Genomic DNA, 22,259 nt, shown 5'->3' on the forward strand with positions numbered 1-22,259 from the left:
AAACTAGAACCGACCTGATCCTCCCTCCGAGTCTTTGGTCTGACCAGCAGGGGGCAGCAGAGCTCTTTCAGAGGGAGCTTCTGCAGTTTGACCTTTGCTCCCAGCAGGTGATTCAGGGGCTTTGACCTCTGACCTGCCTGTCTTTATGTGTGAGTGCGTGTGAGATGTTGTCCAGTTGGAGGCCCGAAGAGAGGAAACGACGTGTCGGCAGCCGGCAGGAAGTCGTCAGGAAGGGTGACCCCCGGCCGGGTACCCATCAGAATTACTCACAGGGGTATTAATAACCCCCCCTCCGCCCAGCTGTTCCCTCTTCTCCTCGACAGCAGATGCCGAGAATGGCTGAGGATCTGTGGATGTGGGTCAGGGAGCGAGGCGGGGGCTCCGGTTACAGCGCCCCCCCCACCCCACCTGACGGTCCCACCGAGACTCCAGAGCATCAAGGGGAACGTGAAGAGACGATGAACCCCCCTGAAAAGCGTCACCGGTGCCAGCAAATCAGGACGCCTCCGTCAGAGAGCGTCATTGTAACCTTTGGGGTAATACCAGCATGTTAACGGGGATTAGCGGCGGGGCGTCACGTTACGCAGCGCCAACCTTGGCCAAAGGCGCGGCGGCGGAAACGGCTTCCTGTGAGAGATGACATCCGTCAACGCCGCCGCCGGTCCCGCTCAGGATTTATGTGTGTGTAAGAGGAGGAAGGTGCTGCACACGTGTTTGTTTGCATCATGTACTTTTAAAGGTAAATATTCACAGAGTCGATGTTGTAATAACACTCGGTACCACTAGGTGGAGTCATGAGTCTGCAGGTCGTTTAATGATCAGCGGAATCCACGTTTCAACTTCACTGGAGGAGAAACTTATTCCCCCCCCCCCCCCCGGAAAAATGAAGAAAAGTGAGCGAAGGCAGGGTTATAAAATTCTCAACTTTAATCAGTTCAAAAAGTTCACAACAAATGTAACACCTCGAGAGGGGAAATTAGCCGTTAGAGATTGGGTGCTTATTTGGATTTATACATTCTTTCCTAATTAAACTCATTGGCATATAATTTGCTCTCTGGACAGAAAAAAAAAAAAAAAAAGCCTTTTGTTTCTTTTTGGACAGAATTCAAACAATGAAAAATGCAAAAATAGAAAATTAAATGTAAACCCAGGTTGTTTTTATTTCTCGTTTTGCTCTAAAGGCAGTGTCTTGAAGCACTGCCGCGGTGGTAAACAATCTAAATTAGTACAATTCAAAATGTGGAAAGCCGTCTGAGTTAAACAGGAGTTTGTTATAAAGATGCAACCGACCGAGAAGCCATAAATACCTCCGCCACGTCCCGACAACATCCCAGTAATGAAGGCTCGCAAACGAGCAACAATCCTCTTAGAGGAAAACAAAACGCTGATGTCGACTCGGCGACAGCACACACACGCGCACACACACACCCACAACAACAACAACAAATAGAAACAATAGAATAAAAGGAAAAAATGTTCCCATGGTATTAAAGATGCTATACAATTGGGATGATATGCACATAATGGGTGTGGCTTTCCCTAAAAAAAAAAAAAAACCAAAACAAAACAAAAACAATAATAATATAATAATGGCCTCCTGCTGGGAGCGGCGACTCTCAGCCTTCATTCATTTTCCGTTAGATTCACATTCTCCCACCATGCACGGGGGGCAACAGACGGACGAGGAGGAGGACAAACAGAACGCGAACCGCTTCGTCACGCAGGTCTGGGGGTGGGCTGGGGGGGGGCGTGGCCACAGACCCGCCAATCAGAAGCTCACATTAACAGCTGTGGAAAGTTTTTTACACAAAAAGTCTCCATAGAAAACGCAGATTATGTAAAAAGGGCCACAGGGTGACGCGGTGATCGGTTACACCTTATTGGCATCGTTTTGGTCTCCCGGCGTCCCGACGGGACGGCCCCCCCCCTCCCCCCGCCGCCGTCTCGCCCGCCTCTCTGGGGTTTCGTTGCGTTTGCTGTGGTTGGGTGGGGGCAGGAAGGAGGGGGAGGGGTCTGTTTGTACTGTACATTTTGGGGGTGGGGGGTCGGTCTCAGTCGCACATCTCCTCGGGGATCTCGTGAGGGTTGAGGATGCCCGGAACCGACATCTGGATCTTGTGTTTCTCCTCCTGAGCCTGACGCAGCGACGCCTCCCGCTCCTCCAGGAACAGGTCCGAGGTGTCCTCGCCCGCAAATTCCTGCAAGGGGGGGGGGGGCGGCACACAACTGTTAGACTCACCTCTCATCGGTCTGAGCAACAACTTGGAGATTTGTTCAAGTTTTTTTTCCCCCAGTCATTTTTAACTTTAATACTTTAAAAGTTTTTTTTTTTTTTGTTATTTTGAGCTTTTGTTTGGCAGTATTTTTTGAGGTTTTTATTTTATTTAAGCAAAATTCTAACCTTTTCCAGCCGCTTCTCATTTTTTTTAAATCAGTTTTTCTCAATGCTATCAGTTTGAACCTTTTCTTCATTTAAAACTTTGAGGCGTTTTCTTTTCTGTTTTTGACAGTTTTCAATCATTCAGTTGTTTTTTTTCCTGCTTTTAACCATTTTCAGTTTTCATCTTTTTCCTTTTTTGCATTTTAGTCATTTTGGATGTCTTGTGACCAATTTTTAGTCTTTTTCAGGCGCTTTTATTAATTTTAGCAATTATTTTATTTGAGCCAATTCTAGTCTTATTTCTTTTTAGCAGTTTCCACTTTTATAGATTTAAAACAGTTTGAGTGTTTTTAGCAGCTTTGTGCTGCTGTTTCTTCAAATGTTTCAGTTGTTTGAGTTCTATGAATAAATTTTTTTTTTTAGCTTTTTCAGATTCAGTTTTTTTTTTTTTTTTTTACAATTTTAGCCTTTTTTCCAACCTTCACTTATTAATCTTAGATTTAAAGGTTGATGTTAGAAGTTAATACAATCCGAATAAAGATGATTTTATTCCGTCGTCATAATTGAATCTGATTAGAATGGTTTCTTCTTTCCTCAAATACTGGGATGAAATTTATTAATATTATTATTGTTATTTTTTTAACTTTCATGACACTTTGAAGTGATGTGCAACTTCATAAATCTGTAAAACTGGTGAAGTGTTAAAACTTGAAGCTCACCTTGATCTGGACCAGAAAGTCCCTCAGGTGCTCCTTGAAGGCGGGAATGTCCTGGTTTAGGCTGAACAGGCCGGTCACAAACACCTTCACCTGAGCACTGAAGCACACACACACACACACACACACACACACACACACACACACACACAGAGGAGTGTGAGACTCCAGACAGACAGGAGTGTGTATGTATTGAGTGTGTGTCGGGGTGTGTGTTGGCTCACTCTTGTAGGTGGGGGAAGGCGGTCTTGAGCAGGTTGGCCACGTACTCCTGGATGAAGACCTGGTTGTTGGCGGGGTTGGCGGGGTTCAGCGTCGTGGTGATCTTCCCTTCCTCCACCAGGTTGAACATGTAGGCCAGGATGGAGGCGTGCATCGTCAGGCCTGCCCAACACACACACACGCCTTTAACACCCGCCGGAGCACAGCGGGATCTGTGTGTGTGTGTGTGAGAGAGAGAGAGCGCTCACCGGCCGTGTGCGACGTGTCGGTGACCACGGAGAAGATGTGCTGCAGGATGTCGCAGAAGTACGTCTGGTAGAAGCTCTGAGCCGCCGCCTCCTCCTGAGCCACGTTCTGCAGCATGGTGTAGAGGATCTGCAGGCCTGAGGGGCCAGACGCAGCAGCTCCGTCACCCTGACCACTACTTCTTGTCATGTGAGCGTTTGGGTAAATCGCAGTGATGCGAGAACCTCACCGGTGTCGGCCACGTTCCTCATGGTGTGCTTGAAGGCCCAGATGATGGAGTCCAGCACCAGCTTGAACTGGGCCGGGGGGATGGCGAGGAAGGCGGGGAAGCAGTGCGAGTTGACCGCCTGCAGCAGGTAGAAGAAGTGGGTCCGGTGCTCCGGGAACTCCTCAAAGTTCTGTCGACAGACACAGCAGCAGGTCAGACGGCGGCGCGGCGGCTCACAGGACACCAGGCCGAAGCAGCTCCGAGGTTTGGTTAAAGGTAGAGTCGGCTGTGTGAGCAGGGGGTGCCCTGTTCGATTCCTCCTCCTTCCAGCCGATGGCGGCCGCTCACCTTGTTGATCATGTTCAGCGTGCACTCGAAGACGGCGTCGAAGATCTGGGGGATCTCGCTGGTGATGTGGCCCCCCAGCTTGTTGACGATGGTGGCCATGGTGCTGAGGACCTCGGGCTCGCGGGCGGCCGGCACGTTGCGCTGGTAATCGATGAGGACGGCGTCCAGCAGCGGCGGAACGAAGTTCTCTCCGACCTGGAAGCGCCGCCACAGCATTTAGACACATCATGAAGACCGACGCTGCTGAAGAACAGCCGGTCTGACGGATCTGATCCGATTCTCACCATCTGGGGGTCGTTGGATCGGCTGACCCAGCCCGAGATCAGCTTCAGGGTTTCCCGCTTCACCGTCCTCATGCTGCGGATCAGCGGCTGCTTCGTCACCATCTCACCTGCAACCGAAAGACGACAGAGACTTTTATTTCGGTTTAACCCTCTGGTGAGGCTCGGCTCTCAACCGGCACACCTTCATGGATTCACATTATTCTGGCACACATTCACACTCAGCCGCCAGAATAAAGCCACTTTCTGCAGGTCGGCGCTAAACAACAGATTAACTGATAAGTCTGCATAAAGGCTGTGCAACACTGCATCTGATTTCCACATTCTAGAAACCTCCAAAGGCTAAAAACACAAATAACAGGAGGAATAAAGTGATTTTAACAGGAAATTGTGAGACTTTAATTGTGTGACATGAGTCAGATAAAATTTGGGCACGACATGAAGCTCGCTGTGTGCAGATTGCACCATGAAAACACAAACTGAACCGGAATGACAGGACCGCCGATTCAGAGCCAAGACCAAAGACATCACCACCAGTCTCGTTCGTCTGGGGAGCCTTAAAACGCACAGAGCCAAACATTTGGAGGCAGTTTGGCTGCGAGTGTCACATTTTATGAGGAGCAAAGCCAAACAGTGACTCAGGAAGTCCACTCAGTCCTGGCTCGGATTTGGGGATTTTCCTTTTACTTAAACATTTCTTTCATAAAACTCTTAACATTCATCCGTCTTCAAAACATCCCCAGTTTTCCTAAGAAGTGCCGCCCCATAACAAAGTGGCCTGACTTATATTTAAGATGCTTTTATGTGTTTGTGGACAAGAATCAACTTCAGACTTCTAAGGAAATAGAAATTCTTCAGTATCTGGACTTAATGGATCAAATGTCTGAAAACTAACATAAAAAAGGCACAAATAGATGTGTTGGTTTTAATGATCTACTTTGGTCTCTCACTCAAAAATACACTGTTGCACACATTTAACATCAGATTCGTCAATCTGGTAGGACTGCCACATTTCTGACTGCAGGTGGCGCTGTTGCAGCACGATGAGCCACAGACGTTTCAGGAGCAGATCAGAGTTTAGAGCAGCTGGACGTTTGTTCGTGTGTTACTAAAATCCAGACGACGCTTTACAGTCCTGCAGCTGATGGCCTGAACGCTTTTTACCAAGTTTATTAAATCATAAGTCGATATTCCAAAAGATAAGAAACGTGAAGAAAAACGTTTTGAAGCAAAAAATATAAACACATGCATGAAAACCCTTTGTTAAAACCCTGTCGCGTAAACGGGGCCTTGATTTCTTAGTATTTCACAGACGTGTTCAACACCGACCAAGAGTTTTCTGATCTGGCTGCGGCTCACAAAGCGAGCGGACGCTCGGCGTCTCCTCCGCCGCTCCAGCTGAGCTCGTTGGCCTCACCGTTGGTCTGGATGGCGGCCGAGATGTTCTCGCTCAGGCACTTGTAGACGTTGAGCATGTCGAGGTAAATGCGCCCCAGCTGGATGACGAAGGGGTGGCCCACCGCCTTGCAGGCTCGCACGTTGGTCTTCAGGATGCTGCCCAGCTGCTTCACGGTCTCGGGGTCCTTCAGGATGTCCACGTTCTGAGGGGAAAGAGGAGAGGCGGGTTCCCTCCGTCAGTGGAAGCTTCCGGGAAGCCGTGGCGGTGCGCTCCGGGCGCCTGCTTTACCTTGGTGGCCTGCTGGATGATGCTGTCCCACACCTGGTTGGGCAGCAGCATGTACTTCTCTATCAGGTGCTCCTGCACGGCCTGGTCCGTCTGGGCTCCGATCATGTAGCCCACCGCCTCGTAGAACGTGTGCACCTGCATGAGGGGGACAGACGGCGTGAGAACGGACACCGTGCTGTGTGAGCGCGGCTCGGGCGGCGTCCTCCCGCTGACCTGCTGGGGCTGGAGGTCGCAGATGATGGTGTTGATGTTGTTGAGGATCTCGTCGATGAAGGGCATCACCTCGCCCACCTGCACCTGGATGAAGTGGCGCCGGCACTTCTGTGCGATCTTGATGAAGGTGTCGCACGCCATGTCCTGCACGCCGTCGTGGGTTTCTGATGGAGGACGGAGAAACTTTTCCAACTCCTGCCGCCCATTACACACACTTATCCAGACGTCCCATTGTTCTCACCGTGCATGAACTCAAAGAGCTTGTTGACCACGGTTTTGAGGAACTTCCAGTGAGCTCTGAGGAAGCGTGGATACTGGCCGACGATGTACATGATGTTGGAGGCGATGATGGCCTTGTTGTCCTTCCCTCTCTTCTGCTCGCACAGACCCAGCAGGTCCTGAAACACACACACACACACACACACACACACACACACACACACACACACACACACACACACACACACACACACACACACACACACACACACACACACACACACACACACACACACACACACACACACACACACACACACACACACACACACACACACACACACACACACACACACACACACACACACACACACACACACACACACACACACACACGACCTGCTTACAACCTGGCTATTAACCCGTGAGGGCGAAGGCCTTCTGCGCTGTGCTGTACCTTGATGACGGTGACCAGGAACCTCTTCTCGTCCTCCTCGTGCATGGCGCCGCTGATGGAGCCGATGGCCCAGCACAGCGTGTTGAGGTTCTTCCAGGACCACTCGGTGCCGTTCACCTGGTTGTGAAGCTTCTCCGTCATGATGCGCTCGGTGTCGGCGTAGTCCAGGTGAGTCAGGTACACTGCAGGAGCACACGGCGCTTTATTATCACACATCCAGACTGACGGCTGAAAGGTGGAAGACGGTGAAATGGCTTAGCAGTGCTCGTTCTCTAGACCCTGTTCACACGTTTCAAGTTTTAGATGTACGTAGCAATGTTTTGAAATCAATGTAGTTTTAATCTTGGGCCACAAGTGGGTGCTGTCGTTTGTTTTTGTCATGAAACCATAAAAGCAGAGAACAACATGCTATAAATATTAACCATGGCGAGTGCGGGGATATTTATACGGCCATAAGACACAGGAGGATTTCTATTTGGATGACTCTGAACTCTGAAACTACAGAGTCTCAGAAGAATCTTAAAGAGTCCCGACACTCAGGAGGCAAACGTTATGGTGAAACTATTTGAACATGTGTGCAGAAAAACTATTCGACCATCTGACAAGCCTCTACGAATGAATAAGAAAAAAGTGTAAATCACAAACGACTTTGTGCAGCTGCCATCAACAAAAGCAGCAAAGGAAGAGATCGTGGCGGCCGCCGTTAGGAAGCCTCACCCAGAGTCTCCCTCATGTTCTTGTAGAGGTTGATGGAGTCTGTGTCCTTCATGAACTCTCGGACCACCTCGCCCTGGTCGTTCTCCACCACCAGGACCTCCTCCGGCTTCGCCATCCGACTCACCATCAGCAGACGCACCTGTCGCACGGAGAAGACAGCCCGTCAGCGTGTGCGCTGGATTATATATCACACGCACACAGAACACACAAACGCAAAAAAAAAAAAAAAAAAAAAAAGTGTGCATGCATGTGCATGTTTATATACAATGGCCTTGCATGCAAACACACAACTGTAATGTGAACACACGCAACTTATGTGGAAACACACACCCGCACACACACGTAGTCACAACAAACAACTGTACACACACACACACAAACTGCAAGTACAACCACACTTTGTGTATAAAATACACATAAATGGACAAGAAAACACGCACAAACAAAACAACATTAAATGCATGCATGCACATATCTGCACACAACGTGCACACACAATCTGTACAGGAAAACGTGTGCACATACGCACACGCACAGCGGTTACATTCACACACAGTCTTATGCAACATAAACTTCCATCTCCAAGGAGAGAGAAAAAGAGCGATGGCACTTTATCAGCTGCTGAATTTCTGTAACATTGTAACTGGAAACGGGTTGAGCAGCCACCTGTCACCCAGCGCTGCCAGCGACGATGCAGCAGGTTTAGCAAACCCAAGCGGATCTGCGATTCCTCCGCCCTGCCCCGCGTGGGGGCCGTACCTTGGACAGGACCGGCAGATAGAGCTGTCGGCGCGGCGGGACGTCGAAGTGCTGGTTCCCGGAGAGCAGAGGGGACGTGGACGTGGAGAAGGGACTCTCTCTGTACAGCTCAGCAGCCAAGTGGTTCCAATACTCCAGACAGATTTTGAAGATCTCGGTCTCCTCCACCTCCGACACCAGCAGCATGTAGTGCAGGGCCTGAGGAGCACCAGGGGAACGAGAGGAACAGAAATCAATCACAAGCTGATGTTTCGCTTCCTGTAAAAGTGTTTGCTGTTTTCAGTGTGATCAGTTCAGCACGCAGACCGGAGCTAACCTCATAAAACTACCGAGTTCCACACTGAAAATTACAATAAGCACAAAGTGCCTCAGAGAAGAAGAACAACAACCTTGAGAGAAGAAATGCCTGTTTAAAAGTTTATATTATCCAGCATGACTTGAACCTGTTCTTTGTTTCTTTCTGAAGTTTTCAATGGGCCTTTGGGTGAACTGTTAAGAGCTAATATGAAACATGAAGCTGAGACTTCTGGGTTCCCCATTTGAAGGTCCTGCAGACACTCAAAGCTCCTCCATGACGAAGACGAGCGACGAGTCTGAGCGACTGACCTCCATTAACGTCTCTCTGAGGTTGAGGCGCTTCTCGATGAGCTGGCCGTGCTCTTTGAGGAACGTGCACAGGAACAGGCTGAGGTTCTGGATGAAGTTCTGCTCGTCGTCCTTGCCGTTGGCGTAGGCCAGGCGGATGTTGGTGTTCAGAGGCAGCATCTGGAGCGAAGAGGGTTCCGGTTACTGAGCTCGAAGGCGGAAGCGGAAGTGGAAAACGTGCGCGTGTGTGACCTGAATGCACCTGTTTGAGCTGACACATGGTCAGAGTGAAGAGGGTCACAAACTGCTCCTCGTACTGGCTGACGCTCACTCCGGCGATCTCCGTCAGGCACTTCAGCGTCACGTTGCGGAACATCGGCACGTTCAAAAACTGCACGCGGGTACAAACAGCGAAGTCAACCACCCGCGTCTCTTTTTACCTTCAGCAATCCAAACGGAGCTGGCGAACGTCTCCCACTCACCTTGTACACCAGCGTGCTGATCAGCTTGGTTTCGAAGATGTATCCCAGAGGAATCCAGTTGAGAAAACGCAAGAGGGTCTCCAGAGTGGCGTGGACCAGAGGGGCATTCTGGGAATTTTCCTAAGGATGAAAAACACACCTACATGAAAACTACATCGTGTTCACAATGTCGCCGTGTAAATGTTAAAGTTTTCTGAAATAAAAACGCCACAATGATGCGTTTTCTCTTGAAACGTTGTCGGGTAAACTTGGTCTGAGGAGAAGGAATAAATGGAGGGTACGTACCATGACAAACTGACAGAGCTGGAATATCTGGGAGAACTCATTGCACATGCTGAAAGAAACAAGGAAGACGTGAGAGTCCGCGGAGAGTTTCACACAGTCTACCAGCTGGTCCGACTACTGAACAAATCACTCCTTCAGAGGGTAGTTTGGGTTTAATCCACTCCAGATGAAATCTGGCTGCATGTGGTTCTAAACTAAAATACGTTTGACATCAACGGTTTAAAGGGTGTGAGGCTGTTTGAGACACAAACAAAGATGTTTCTCTGTAGTCGGCAGATATTTACTATTAACTATAGGAGTTAAATTTCAAACAGATCTTCTTTCACTGTGGAGAAGACAGATATGAATGAACCCCTCTGGGGTCCAGGGCTTTGTATCGTGATAGGATGATGTAACGAAAACATCAACAACAGGCGGCCGAGCCACGCTCATCCCTGGATACGAGGGGCACCGATGTATTCCTCTTTGACAACATGCCTCCCACTGCTCATGTCCAAGTTTCCTACAGTGCTGCAGCCAAACAGAGCCAACAGCTGACCAGCTCTCATCCACTCTGGATTTGCAGGCAATGCGTCTGACTGAACTCCGCTACACGGCGTTGTGACGGTTCGCCAATGCGGCACAAAACAGCAGGAATCACGCCGTCTCAAAGGCGGATGGGTTCAGGAAAGGTTTGTGTGTTATCAGACTCTTTGTGAAGGTGAAAAGATTTGTGATCGACGTCTGTCTGGCCTCCAAAGGTCACCTCTAGCTAGCTAACCTGCTTTACGGGATACCTCAGGTGATCTATTTGAACATTTAATGACAAAACAAGGGGAAAAAACAATAACATCCAGACGTGATCACAGTGAATTTAACCTCTTGACTTGTATCGACTCACTCTGAGGTGCAGCGACCTGAACATCTGTGTGATCGGTTTTTGTGGTGATATAGAACACATTGGGACGGATTTTATGAAACTTGTAGCCCAATAAGCCTGAATGCTTGTGGTGTTTGGTGGGATTCAGCAGGCTGACCTGTCTTTTAGGTGCTTGGCCTTGACCTGAGTCATCTGGCCACTGGAGAAGTCGAACACCTCCTCGCTGAGCAGCTTGAGAATGACCATGTTGTTCTGGCACAGGCTCTCGCTGGTGCGGCTCGCTCCCACGATGTCGCTGATGAAGGTGGGCCAGTGCTTGGGCCACTCCTGCTTCAGGATCTGTAGACACGTGGAGCAAACAGCCATGTTTAAACACAAAGACCACTCACTGTAATGAATGTGCGATCTGGACAAAAATCAAGGAATAGATTGAATATAATCATCTTCTCTTTCATGTCAGCTGGCCTGTTTGTGGAGAATTTTCTAAAACGGACGCTGTGTTGTCCGACTGTGATGTAATGAACCGTCTGCTCATACATGTCGCCTGATATTTCCAACACGGCCTCCTGAGGACGACTGGAATCTGGAGCTCTTCGGTCCCTCAAGGCCAAAACAATGTTAGCTCGGCTGACGCAAACAGTGACTCACTCTCACTCACTGGCATTAATGCAAAGTCACTCATGTGGCCAGCGAGCCAATCTCTCGCTCGCTCACTCCCCCTCCCAACCTCACGCGTACACATATACATCAGACGCACGGGCCAAGGGACGGTGTCAAACACTTTTACGTTGACGAGAACCGGTGCATCGGTGAGATCTTACTCTTCAGACGGTTCTGTGGGCGACTCTTCACCCAAATCCAGGAGTGAGAACACAATTATCATCAGCTCTATTTGTTACATAACGAGACCTTCTGAGCAGTTAGTAACAGATTCGCCCTTTCATGCGCACAGACACTTTGATAAAAAACCCGCTGTGGCCCGATTGGTGGAGCGGGTCGACCAGGTTCGGTCCCTCATCTCGACCTCTCTACATGTGGGAGACCCTGAACTCAACATCAATTCTTTATCCGTACGATCTGCCACAACATGACCAGAACACCACCAGCCACAGATTTATCAGGACAGCAAAAAGTACATTTCGTCCTCAGAGTCGATGTCTTAGAGCAGTGGTGTCAAACACACTGTAGCTCAGCAGCCACACACAGAAGAAACACTCCCTCCGAACAGTCCGTCTTCTCCATCGACAATGTCTTCTTCAAGCTGGAAAAGCTTCAGTGGGCGGGGCTAGCCCATCACTGCTTCCTGGTTTCTGAGCCAATCATATGTGAGTTTACGAGGTTGCCAAACAAGCAGCACAGCTTTTTTTTTCTTCTTTTTTTTGCGCCACCCCTCAGCTGCCTAAACTCACCTAAAGTGGCGACCTGGACAACATTGGTGCCAGGTGACAGTGAATCTTCACATATCTGGTGTCGTCCATCCTCCCATTCGCAGGTACACAACAGCGTGACAGACGGGTGTATGCCACTGTCCTGAACACCAAGCGAGGTGTCTTTTCAAATAAAGCTGCATTTTGCTACACTGTCTTAAAACGTGGCATTCACACATTTCAGGCAGCGACTGAGCTGAACTCAGACGTGCTCTAGTGTGCTCTTTCCCCGCCAGGCGGAATATCCTTACTGACACTTCTTCACAGACACTTTTTTGGTGCTTTGTGCAATTCACCTGCAGTAAGTAGTTAAAAATTTAAAAAAAAAACGCCGCAGTTTACTGCTGCTGTTTAATGCTTCATAGAGAGAGCACTGATTGGTACCAAGCATCATGTTTTTACCATGAAGCCAAACTTTATTGTGAAATGAGCACAGGCGACAGGAGTCGACATGTTTCTCAAGCATGTAAGTCTAACATGTGAAAACCAGCTTGGAGTGCTGTATTCTAGAGCAGCTAGCCCGAGACTGAGTCAAGACCGAGACCTTCTGCTGCTGTCGAGTATTACAATACTACCGGCCTATTAGACAACTTTACAAAGCATAAATGTTACAAAGAGGGTATTAACTTACTGTAAAGGGTAGCTGTGGTTCCTGACTCACTCACTGGGATCACACCGTTTCAATACAACTAGCAAACATAAAACAACCCCTGAGCTAAACAATCAGTGATGCAGTGAAGTTAAATCGTGAGCGGGCATCTCTGTAAGTATGTATATTGTACTGTATATTTTATGTAGACTAAAATGTAAATACACTACATACATCTCAGACACGCTTTCATACACTGCATCTTAAAAGCAAAAAACCAGCTGCTGTGTTTCTGAAGCTTACCTGGACCAGGATCATGTTCAGCTTTCCAATGTACACTTTTTCTTTCTAAAAAAAAAAGAAAAAGAAAAAAAAAAGACATGAAGGAAGATGTTACACTCAGTCACAGCGTGTCAGTTTCATGATACAAGCCTTCTGTCATTTAATCACATCATTAAATATTTAATTTGGAACTTGACAACCCATATGGAAAGCCAGTATAACAAAATGCTGGTTTCGGGGGCACAGCTGTGATCGAAATCCAACATATCTGGTGGGACGGACTCCAATGACGCTGTGACCTTCTGTCTGTAGAAGACTTGTCAACACCGGTCAAGTGCGTTTGAAAATAAACACCTTCAATCTACTTCATCCCAAAATTACAGCCTCGGATAGAGCGAGTAGTGAAGTCAGACGGTAAGTAGCGGCCTCCTTGAGAGCAAGTTGTTGTTTTTCGAGTGAAAGTCCGCGCCGCTGGTTCCTATGACTACCTGAAGAGTCCTTTTAGTCTGGATTGATCTTCTTAATATCTCGTCCTGATGAGTGCGGTGAGTCACGCTGTGCACTCGTGGAGTGATGCAAACGACAGTAACGTGCTTCATCGGTGGGAAGTGAAACACCAGCAGTCAGATGGACATCATGACGTCTTGTAGTTAGACTAAGCAGTTCTAAGGCATGTTTAATGCTAACAGGTCAATACAAGCACTTTGCTTCTTAATTCCACTTGGTTTTTTTCATTTTCAAGAAAATTTCTACAATGTGGCAGTTTAGTAATCATATATTGTTTGAGTGTAGAGAGATGTTCTTTACAGCTTCAATGAAGCTGAGCAACAGTGCAGAACACAGCTGAAGTAGATCACCGTGTCCTTCAGGGCTCTGTGAGGGCCTCAATCTCACATAAGATAAGATCTGACGGCTGAAGAGGAGCTGGATCATTGACGCTGCACTAACAGAGCACAGGAAATGAAAAGCTACACACAATATTTTCTATCTAATCGTGCTTCGAGCCATCTTCACTGCTGCCTGTTATGTTCTTCAGGTGTGCCAACACCGACTTCGTCTCTGAATCAAATGTTTCAAGAAAAGTCACAGCACTGCCACCCAGCAGCAGGTGGAGTGAAGCACTTTCTGCAAAAAAGTGACGCCTCTGGAGCTACTGTGGAAGTAATTGATGGTGAGGGTCTTCGACAGAAAGGTGGAATTCACTCTTCACAATTTGCATGTATTTACATTGATCATGACTAAAATCAATATACTGAGTTTTATCTTTAAAATATATAGCCATAAGTTAGCGTTTGCATTCCTGCTTTACACGTCGACATACTTGGCCACTCGGATTGGACGAGCGTAAGGCTCGTTTACATGTTTTCAAGTGAAAATGTAAAACCTTGGCTGTGTCGTGGGGGTTTGTTTCCATGACGACTGCGATTTGACTCACTGAAAATGTTACTTTTTAGGCTCCCAAGGTGTAAAGTTTAGAAAAAGCTCCAATTCTATCTCCATAGAGATTGGGGAAATCCAATTTGAACAGGAGCACTACATCGTTTTCACTGCGCTGCCGTGAAAACACGAAACCTTTCTGAAACAAAAATGCAAAAACGATGTGTTTTCACTTGAAATGCACCCTAAAACTCCCACTCTGAGGCTGTCAATGTTAAATCCACTCTGACCGGCATTAGGAAAACCGTCCAACTTTTGATGTTATTTCTCCGCACAGTAAAGCAGAACTGAAGCACCAGTCCAGAATACTCACCTCTACGTTTGATGCATCTGATGAAGTCTTGATAATGAGTCCAACCACATACTTTTTTATACCTGGCAAATGAAGAAAGATATGAGAAGGCGATGGTTAGCGTGTGCGCGAAAAAGTGAACTTCAGCACACCCCGAGGCACACTACTCAGCAGCACCAAGAAAACCTCTCAGCTGGTTCGGTGAAGGTTCCACCTGCTGTCAACATGAGCAGGGCATCTTTCAAAGAGACAAAAGCTCGTTTTCTCAGCTCCTGCACGTTTCTTTTCGACACAACTTAAGTTGAAAGCTGGACTCTCTTCAGTGCTTCTGAAGCGTGAGAGAAGCCGATAACAAAAAAAAATCATCCTCGGACAAGTGGGGGAAAAGACACACTCTCTGGACGCCCTGCATTGGGGTTTGAACAAAATCCGGGCATCTACAGTCAGAAGCAGGCAAGTCTTTGGTCAATGAGAAAAAACAATTAGGAGCAAAACTAGAGAAGACTTGCATTTAAATAAAATTTTTAACATTATTTTTTATTATAAATTGCTGGATGTGTAAATATTAATTGCCTTTTTTCTTTAACAGATCTATACATAAATCACATTTTCACTTTTAGCCACACGAAAAAGGTCATTTCAATTTTATAATCAGTTTCAAAATAATGTGTAAATAAGCTGTGGTGGGTAATCACACAAAAGACAACCATTAAACTCTTCCGAAAAATAATCACCACTCTCTAAAAACCCATCCTTTACTTTCCTGTTGGTAAAATGACATGAATGAGCTCAGAGCAGCATTGAAATGTGTTATTTTCCACAAAAAAAGCATCATCAGCAGAAAGACTCTTAAATTAAGGTCACAAAAACACTACACACTTCAAGCATTCAATATGCTCGAAAAAGTGCAAAACTTCATCTCATCGGCTATGTTTTCAGATATATGATTAAAAACCTGTGCAGGGATGTTTTGGTCGTTTCCTCAGTAAAACAGTCGCTAAAGTGCACAATCAACCTCTCTCTCTCTTTTTTTTTTTTTTTTTGCAACAGCAGCAGCAGCCAGTGCAAGCCAGCCGAGCAGAAAACAAACCAGCATGCTTAGCGGGGGAATAGCCCTCAACATGGCAACCGCACGTCACAAACATTTCAAACTGCTCCGGCGCTCACGCGGCAAGTGTTTGTTCGGAGTTAAAGCACAACAGCAAGTTTTTACCTTCACACTGATTCCTCGGGAGGATCTTCCATCTTGTTTTGATAACCGTTTCCAGAATCTGAAGAGCATAGTACTGTAACATGTAAAAAGGAGAGGGGCGTTAGGAGGAAGCCTCCATGAGAACAGCAATCAGCAAGCATTGTGCAACTTTAATACAAACCAAAAAGGAAAAAATTAAAACAGTATGAAGTGGACCAGCCTGGAGTAAACTTGCATTTCTAAACTGGATTGGACTGAACCACATCGTTCATGCAGATTTTGTAGTATGTCAAACATTCACTTTTTTGGGGGGGGTAAATCTCTACAAACAGCACTAAGCTGGAACGCTGCAGAAGTCCTGCTGTTTCTCCCAGCATCACACCAGACAGCCAAAGACAGCAGAAAAATACGCCAGCCCATTAGCTGGCTTTGCCTCAGAATACACCGTGTGTGAGTGTGTGTGTGTGTGTGTGTGTGGGAAATGATCGAGCAGATGTGTTCAGGATCCTTAAACCGAGGCTGTGCACACTATGGAGGGTTGGGCATCGAGAACTGGTGTCTGCATTAAACTTCTCCCCTGACATGTCTGCTGTGTTCTTTGGTCTTTGTGATGCTGTTTGTTCACAAATATTCTCCAATGAATATCTGAGGCTTCACAGAACAGCTGGATTCAGACTGAGATTAGCTCGCACACAGTTATTTACTAATTAGGCGACTTCTGAAGGTTCTTGGTTGCTCTGGGTTTTATTTAGGGGGGTCAGAGCAAAGGGATATTTTTGCATGACAGACTTCTTAGTTTTTATTTGTTCAAATAAATCTTGAAACTATGTATGAACTCCCTTCCACTTCACAATTATGTGGCACGCTGTGTTGGTCTATCACACAAAATCCCAATAAAATACATTTTACATTTGTAGTTGTAATGTGACAAAATGAGGAAAAGTTCGAGGGGTATCAATACTTAAGCAAGTCGCTGTATTCCAACCCACCCCACTATTTTCAGGCTTAAACTTAGTTTTTCCTTCCCACAGATGTCCCAATAATCACATTGTATGCAGTAGATCTGATCTGGAACACACATTCCAAAAGGAAAAGTTGTCGATGCCCAACCCTGAGCTACGCGGTCCGTTTTCTGAAGAGTACGACTCCAATTTGTGCTGTAAACCTGAATCTGACCCCTTTAGCTGGTGTGTCATAAGGAACAGCAAGACCAACCACAGGCTATGTTCCCTGTTCATTTTTGATTGCTTAATTGAGAAGCACGAAGAAAGAAGAACTGCTTTATTTACAAGTTCAGTCTTCGATCTAATGTTACTTTGACTGGTTCAACTGTAGGGATCATCGATTCGAGGAAACAATAATTCCAAAAAAACAAAAACAATGAATTGCATGTGGTCAAAGGATGTTACTGAAGCAGGATTAACACAATGTGTGACAGACAGTGGATGCTGGAAGATTAAAAGGGTGAAATCTCCGTGCAGGCATACAGACTGTACAGCGCTCACAGGTGTCGCCTGGAGCGCCGTGCACGTCTCTGCCTGAGGCTTATTTCACCTTCGACCCTTATGATTTGCACAGACCACTGCAGGAGGCATGGAGAGTGAAACTATCAGCGGGAGCGGGGGGCGGGGCGGGGGGGGGGGGCGGGGGGGGGGGGGGGGGGGGGGGGGGGGTGGGGGTGGGGGGCTGCCAAACGCTGGGTTGTGTTTTAGCTCAAGGAACAGGACAGAGGGGATCAGAGGAGGGAGGAGAGGAGGAAAAAGGATGCACTGGAGTGGAGAGGAGGGTGGGCGGGAGCGGCGCCATGATCCCTACAGGTGAATTAAGTCGTTCACATTGCTTCTCTAACGGTGAGTCCTACTGACTGCAGCCTGCACCCTCCCTCTGTCCAATGAAACAGATGCAATAGAAACGGATGAACAGAATTCAGTCAAAGGGAATTTAAAAAGGGTAGACCTTGTGGAGGCCTGCCGGCAAAGCCTAGCTGTGTCATGACGCACAGGATGACACACCCCTTTTCTTCCTATTACAAGCCATAAACATAATGGAACATTGTGATTAATATCAAAAAGTCACAACTTGAATTCAGCACATTTTCAAATATTATGACCACTACTAAGAAAAAAGCCAGATGTGCAGAGTGCTTGGAAAGTTTTTTTTTTTAAACTAACGAATGGAGATAAATGCAGAATTGAAGAGGTGTTTACCTTTTGTCTCCTCTTTTCCTCTAATTCCCCTATTTATTTGGCAAATATCACATTTAAAAACTAGAAAAAAAGGTCCTGTTGATACATCAACTCAGACATTAGTAATGAATGTCAGGGTTAAGCAAATCTTACAGGCAAGCAACAAAGAAAAAGGCAGATGTCAACAATGCTTTGAGGAAGGCGTGAATGGATCGCTGTGCATTCAGGTCGGGTGAAGCTTTTGGCAAATTCTGTGCCACTGTGGATTTGTTTGTGCAATTTTGATTATTTGAATGCAAATGAAGACTGAACAGGAGAAGTCAGTACGTTTACCATTCAGAGTCTGTTTAACCAGCTACATCATCTTATCTTTGAAGATAATTTACTCACAGTGATTATTTGTTAATTGTATCACTGCAGTAATGAGCTGAAGTGACGGATAAACTTCCTGTTTGCTGCTGAAAGTAGTTTGTGGATGCAGGGATGGAAACTTGTCAAGTTTCTCAAGGATGCAACATGTAACAAATGCATCACCGTTTCTCATTGAAGGTATGGAGTAAAAATCATTGCCAATCTATAAATCTTAACCTGCAGTGAGATGTAGCTTGAGCATACGCACAACGATGACAAGTAAAATACTGAATGTGTCTCAATATATATATATTTTTTAACCTTGACATCTTGTCATTAACGTACATTGGGCCGAGGGGAGCTCATTGGCAGGTGGAGCCAGCAGGTCAGACTCCTGAATGGCTTATTTGGCATTTAGATGATGTTACAGCTGGGAGATGGCAGGCAGAACTTTGGGGGTGTTTGAAAGGTTCACATCCAACAGAATTCATGTAATCAGACAGGCAGACATCCTGCATAGCTCCACCGTGAGGGCATGGGACAAATTCTGCTCGCACTGAGTATTCGGCTAATGCATGATGTGATCCCTCCGTGCACATGGGATACTCTCTATTAAATCTCTGGTGCAATTAATCAAACAGCTGGAGTGTGCTATAATGTTTATTGTTTTGTGTGAAGGTTTAGAAGACTCCTTCCTCAAAGCACAAGCAAGAGTCTTTGCTAAGCTGTTTTCTGGATTGGCTTACTTTGGTGTTCATGTTCTGGGAGAACTCCAGGATGGTGTCCACTCTCGTCCAGGCATCTGGATGCTCCTTTAAGTGTGTCAGCACTTCTTGTGCCATTCTTTGCTGTAATAAAAACAAAGAAACGTGTCAGACCTTCATGCTGAGGTGGTCTTACGCATCTGGGAATATTCAAATGTGTAACCATTACACAGAAGGTGGATTTATTTTGTTTTATGCAAGACTGCATAAAACCAAAATCTTGCATTGACATACAGGACGTACCTGTGGTCCCACCCCATGATATAGACAGTTCACCACGTTATCCAGCAGGTTGATATCCAGTTTCTGGTTGAAGTCCAGCAGCTGCTGTGCTGCATGGTCTGCTAACATTGTCATAATTGCTGGCATAGAGCTCTACAGAAAGGACAGGAGAGGGGGAGGGAGGGAGAGAGAAAGGGGGCTGTGAGTGCACACAGAACATTCAGCAGCCAAAGTCATGTGAGCCGTGTGTTTAGAAACAATTCCAAACAGCTGACCGCCTCACAAACATCCCTCCGACCCACCGGCGAGCGAGCCGTCCATTTATGAAGTTAAAAGCTGACGGTGTCACATGCCTGTCAGCGATCAAAAAGTAAACAAAGGGAAGAGGAAGCACTGGCAGTTCTTGTGCAGGACTAGGGCCTGAAAAACTGATGAGACGTTGGGGACAGAGCAGTTCAGGAGTCAGGACTGTGGGAGCAGCAAAGTGAAATGAGTCAGTCAAATATTAGATGTGTGTGTTTCATTATGCAATTTAGAGAAGCACAAAGTGCTTCACAGATGACGATGACCAGAGAAAGTATTAGATGTGATAATATAACAGCTAATCCGAAAAAAGTGCAGCATAAATCAGGTGAGGGGTTAAAGTTTTGACATCGTGGTGGTGGAACAGAAGTAGAGGTCCTCTGTGGAGGAGCAACTCAAACAACAACAACAACACTACTTATTACTACAGTTATGTGGTTTCAGGAAAACAAGCAAACTACAGCTGAAATTATGGAAACTTTGACTTAAACTATCAGGTAAGGATTGATTTGGTCTATAGCCTGGAGGTAGTTCAATGAGAATTTAGAGATTTAAGGCTTGATCAAGAAACACGCAAGTAACTAATATTATTATCCTTATTATCCTTGTGGATTTGTACATTTGAACAGCACCTTTCAAAAAATTAAACAGCCAGAATTCAATGACAGCAAAAAAAAAAAGAACATGCAATGACGAGAAAAAGAAATGAGAAGAATGAAGTATGCAGAAAACAAGAAGACAAAAAGCTAAAACAGAATACATTTTGGATGGGCAGAACTGAAAGTCAATATCACATGGAGATCAACAGATGATAGGTTTCAAAGTGAGTGTTTTGTTTCCACGGTTAAGGTTTAAAAGTGAACGGTACAATCTGAAAATCAACTGTTAACCTTTTACACTCATTGAAATAACATTTTAAGATGTTTATTTCAAAAGCGGGAGAAAAGCACACTTATCCTATAAAATGTAAAGGAAAATTTTCCGTGTACATTTTACAATTTATAGCTTAAAGAGTACTTTAGATGGGATACAAATTTCTGAAATGCTGTGAAATCTTGTTTCCACATCTGGTAAATCTTTGAACACCATTTTCATATAATGTCATACAGAATTACCACAAAAGTATCCTAAATGTCTTGCACTATCAGATTAAATGAAACGAGCTGGTGTAGCAGTAAGACTCCTTTTGAATGGAGCTACAATAGTTATTCATTTCAATCAAGTGGATAGCAATATCACAGAAATATCTAAAAGGATGGGGGAAGCTCTTTGTAAATATAGGTCAGCAGTTGATCCGGGCCATTCATAAAAGTAACAAGCAGATTCAGGTTAAAAAAAAAAAAAAAGTTGCTCTGCGTCTCTCTGGACTCATCAATCTTAGAAGGTTAAATAGCCCACGTGTCGGATATACCCAGCGACGTCACGTTGTTTACATCCATAAGCGGAGTAGAGTTCACTCCTCCGACACAAAACAGGAGCGAGCTGAATAAAATACGGCGATCGGCCACTTTGACGGTCACTAGCATTCCCAATGACGCCGCGTGACGCTGTAAACAGTTAGCATTAGCCATTAGCGGCGCGGCTAGCCATTAGCAGCGTGTCGCACAAACACTCCATTCACGTGCGGTGCTTCGCGGCTCGGAACAGCCACTCCCACTCGGGCTAATGCGGGACCGCGGGACACTGATTGAGCCGCAGTTACCGTCACGTCGCCGCTGTTTTCTGGGAAGTTTGCGCTAGGATGTTGGAGAATTGGGAGCAAGAGCGGGGTCAGACATAAAGTTACCAGCTTAGCAACGTCAACTTGACACATCCGCTTCACATCACGCACACGAGTGGGAGAGGCACGAATTTAACAGCATTTATTCGCCCGCAGCCTCCGTTAGTTCTGCATTTATTTCGGTAAAGTTACCGCACTCTCACCGGCAGTCAGCGTTAGCTAATCCTCATAAAGTAGCAAGTGCTAGCTAGCGGGCAAGCGAGCACTATTTGGTTCCCCCCGCTGATGCTGCTGCTGCGAGCTGAATTAGCATCGTCTTTCTCTGGAAAACACAACTTAACATCCACACCGAAATGCAGGTTTATTCCCCGGACAGTGTTAAGTCAAGAAACGTTAATCACAGCATGTCAGGATGGTACTTCACCCCGGTTACCTACCTAAAGTCCAAGGCTCTGACTGAAAGAAGTGGCGTTTGCCAGAGGAGCTACAAGATCTAGTGAGTACTTGAGTATCACTGTTGATTGGAAAAAGATTTCCTATTTTTCTGCAGCGTTGACTCTATCTCCAGCTCCAGCAGTGAGTGATGTCTGGCTGGCAACAACCACTGATGTGGACTCCAAAGCTACTATCACGGCAAACCCAACAACCTGTCACTCCGTTACATCTTACGAATCAAATGAAACCTTGATTCAGTAATTAATTCGTTACTCTAATGATTTTCCGGCGGGGCGGTTTGGAGGTTGTGTGCCTGCGCCTCCTCTCCTCTCTCAAGCAACTAACTCTCAACCGGTTGAAACCGGTTCAGACTGGGAGATTCCATCTCGGTTTAG

General features: G+C 46.3%; 1 protein-coding gene across 2 annotated transcripts; it reads right to left on the bottom strand.

The window, feature by feature from the left end:
• Positions 1-1,798: 1,798 nt before the first annotated feature.
• On the bottom strand, positions 1,799-22,259 carry LOC115399203 (exportin-1). 2 transcript variants are annotated; one of them, XM_030106473.1, is made up of 25 exons: positions 21,867-22,259; positions 19,428-19,559; positions 19,167-19,268; positions 15,905-15,977; positions 14,713-14,774; positions 12,984-13,028; positions 10,822-11,003; positions 9,806-9,854; positions 9,521-9,640; positions 9,301-9,429; positions 9,060-9,218; positions 8,454-8,651; positions 7,695-7,833; positions 6,978-7,159; positions 6,543-6,699; positions 6,302-6,465; positions 6,089-6,223; positions 5,819-6,002; positions 4,405-4,511; positions 4,121-4,315; positions 3,794-3,962; positions 3,567-3,701; positions 3,321-3,480; positions 3,100-3,196; positions 2,052-2,198 (listed from the first exon to the last, which is right to left on the bottom strand). In XM_030106473.1, the coding sequence occupies exons 2-25, from the start codon at positions 19,551-19,553 to the stop codon at positions 2,052-2,054; spliced, it is 3,216 nt and encodes a 1,071-aa protein (XP_029962333.1). In that variant the 5' UTR covers positions 19,554-19,559; positions 21,867-22,259. The 2 variants fall into 2 exon arrangements, with proteins under 2 accessions (XP_029962334.1, XP_029962333.1); XM_030106474.1 differs by lacking the exon at positions 21,867-22,259 and having other exon boundaries at positions 1,799-2,198; positions 19,428-19,553.

Source organism: Salarias fasciatus, chromosome 13 (assembly GCF_902148845.1).
Source record: "Salarias fasciatus chromosome 13, fSalaFa1.1, whole genome shotgun sequence".
Taxonomy (NCBI): domain Eukaryota; kingdom Metazoa; phylum Chordata; class Actinopteri; order Blenniiformes; family Blenniidae; genus Salarias; species Salarias fasciatus.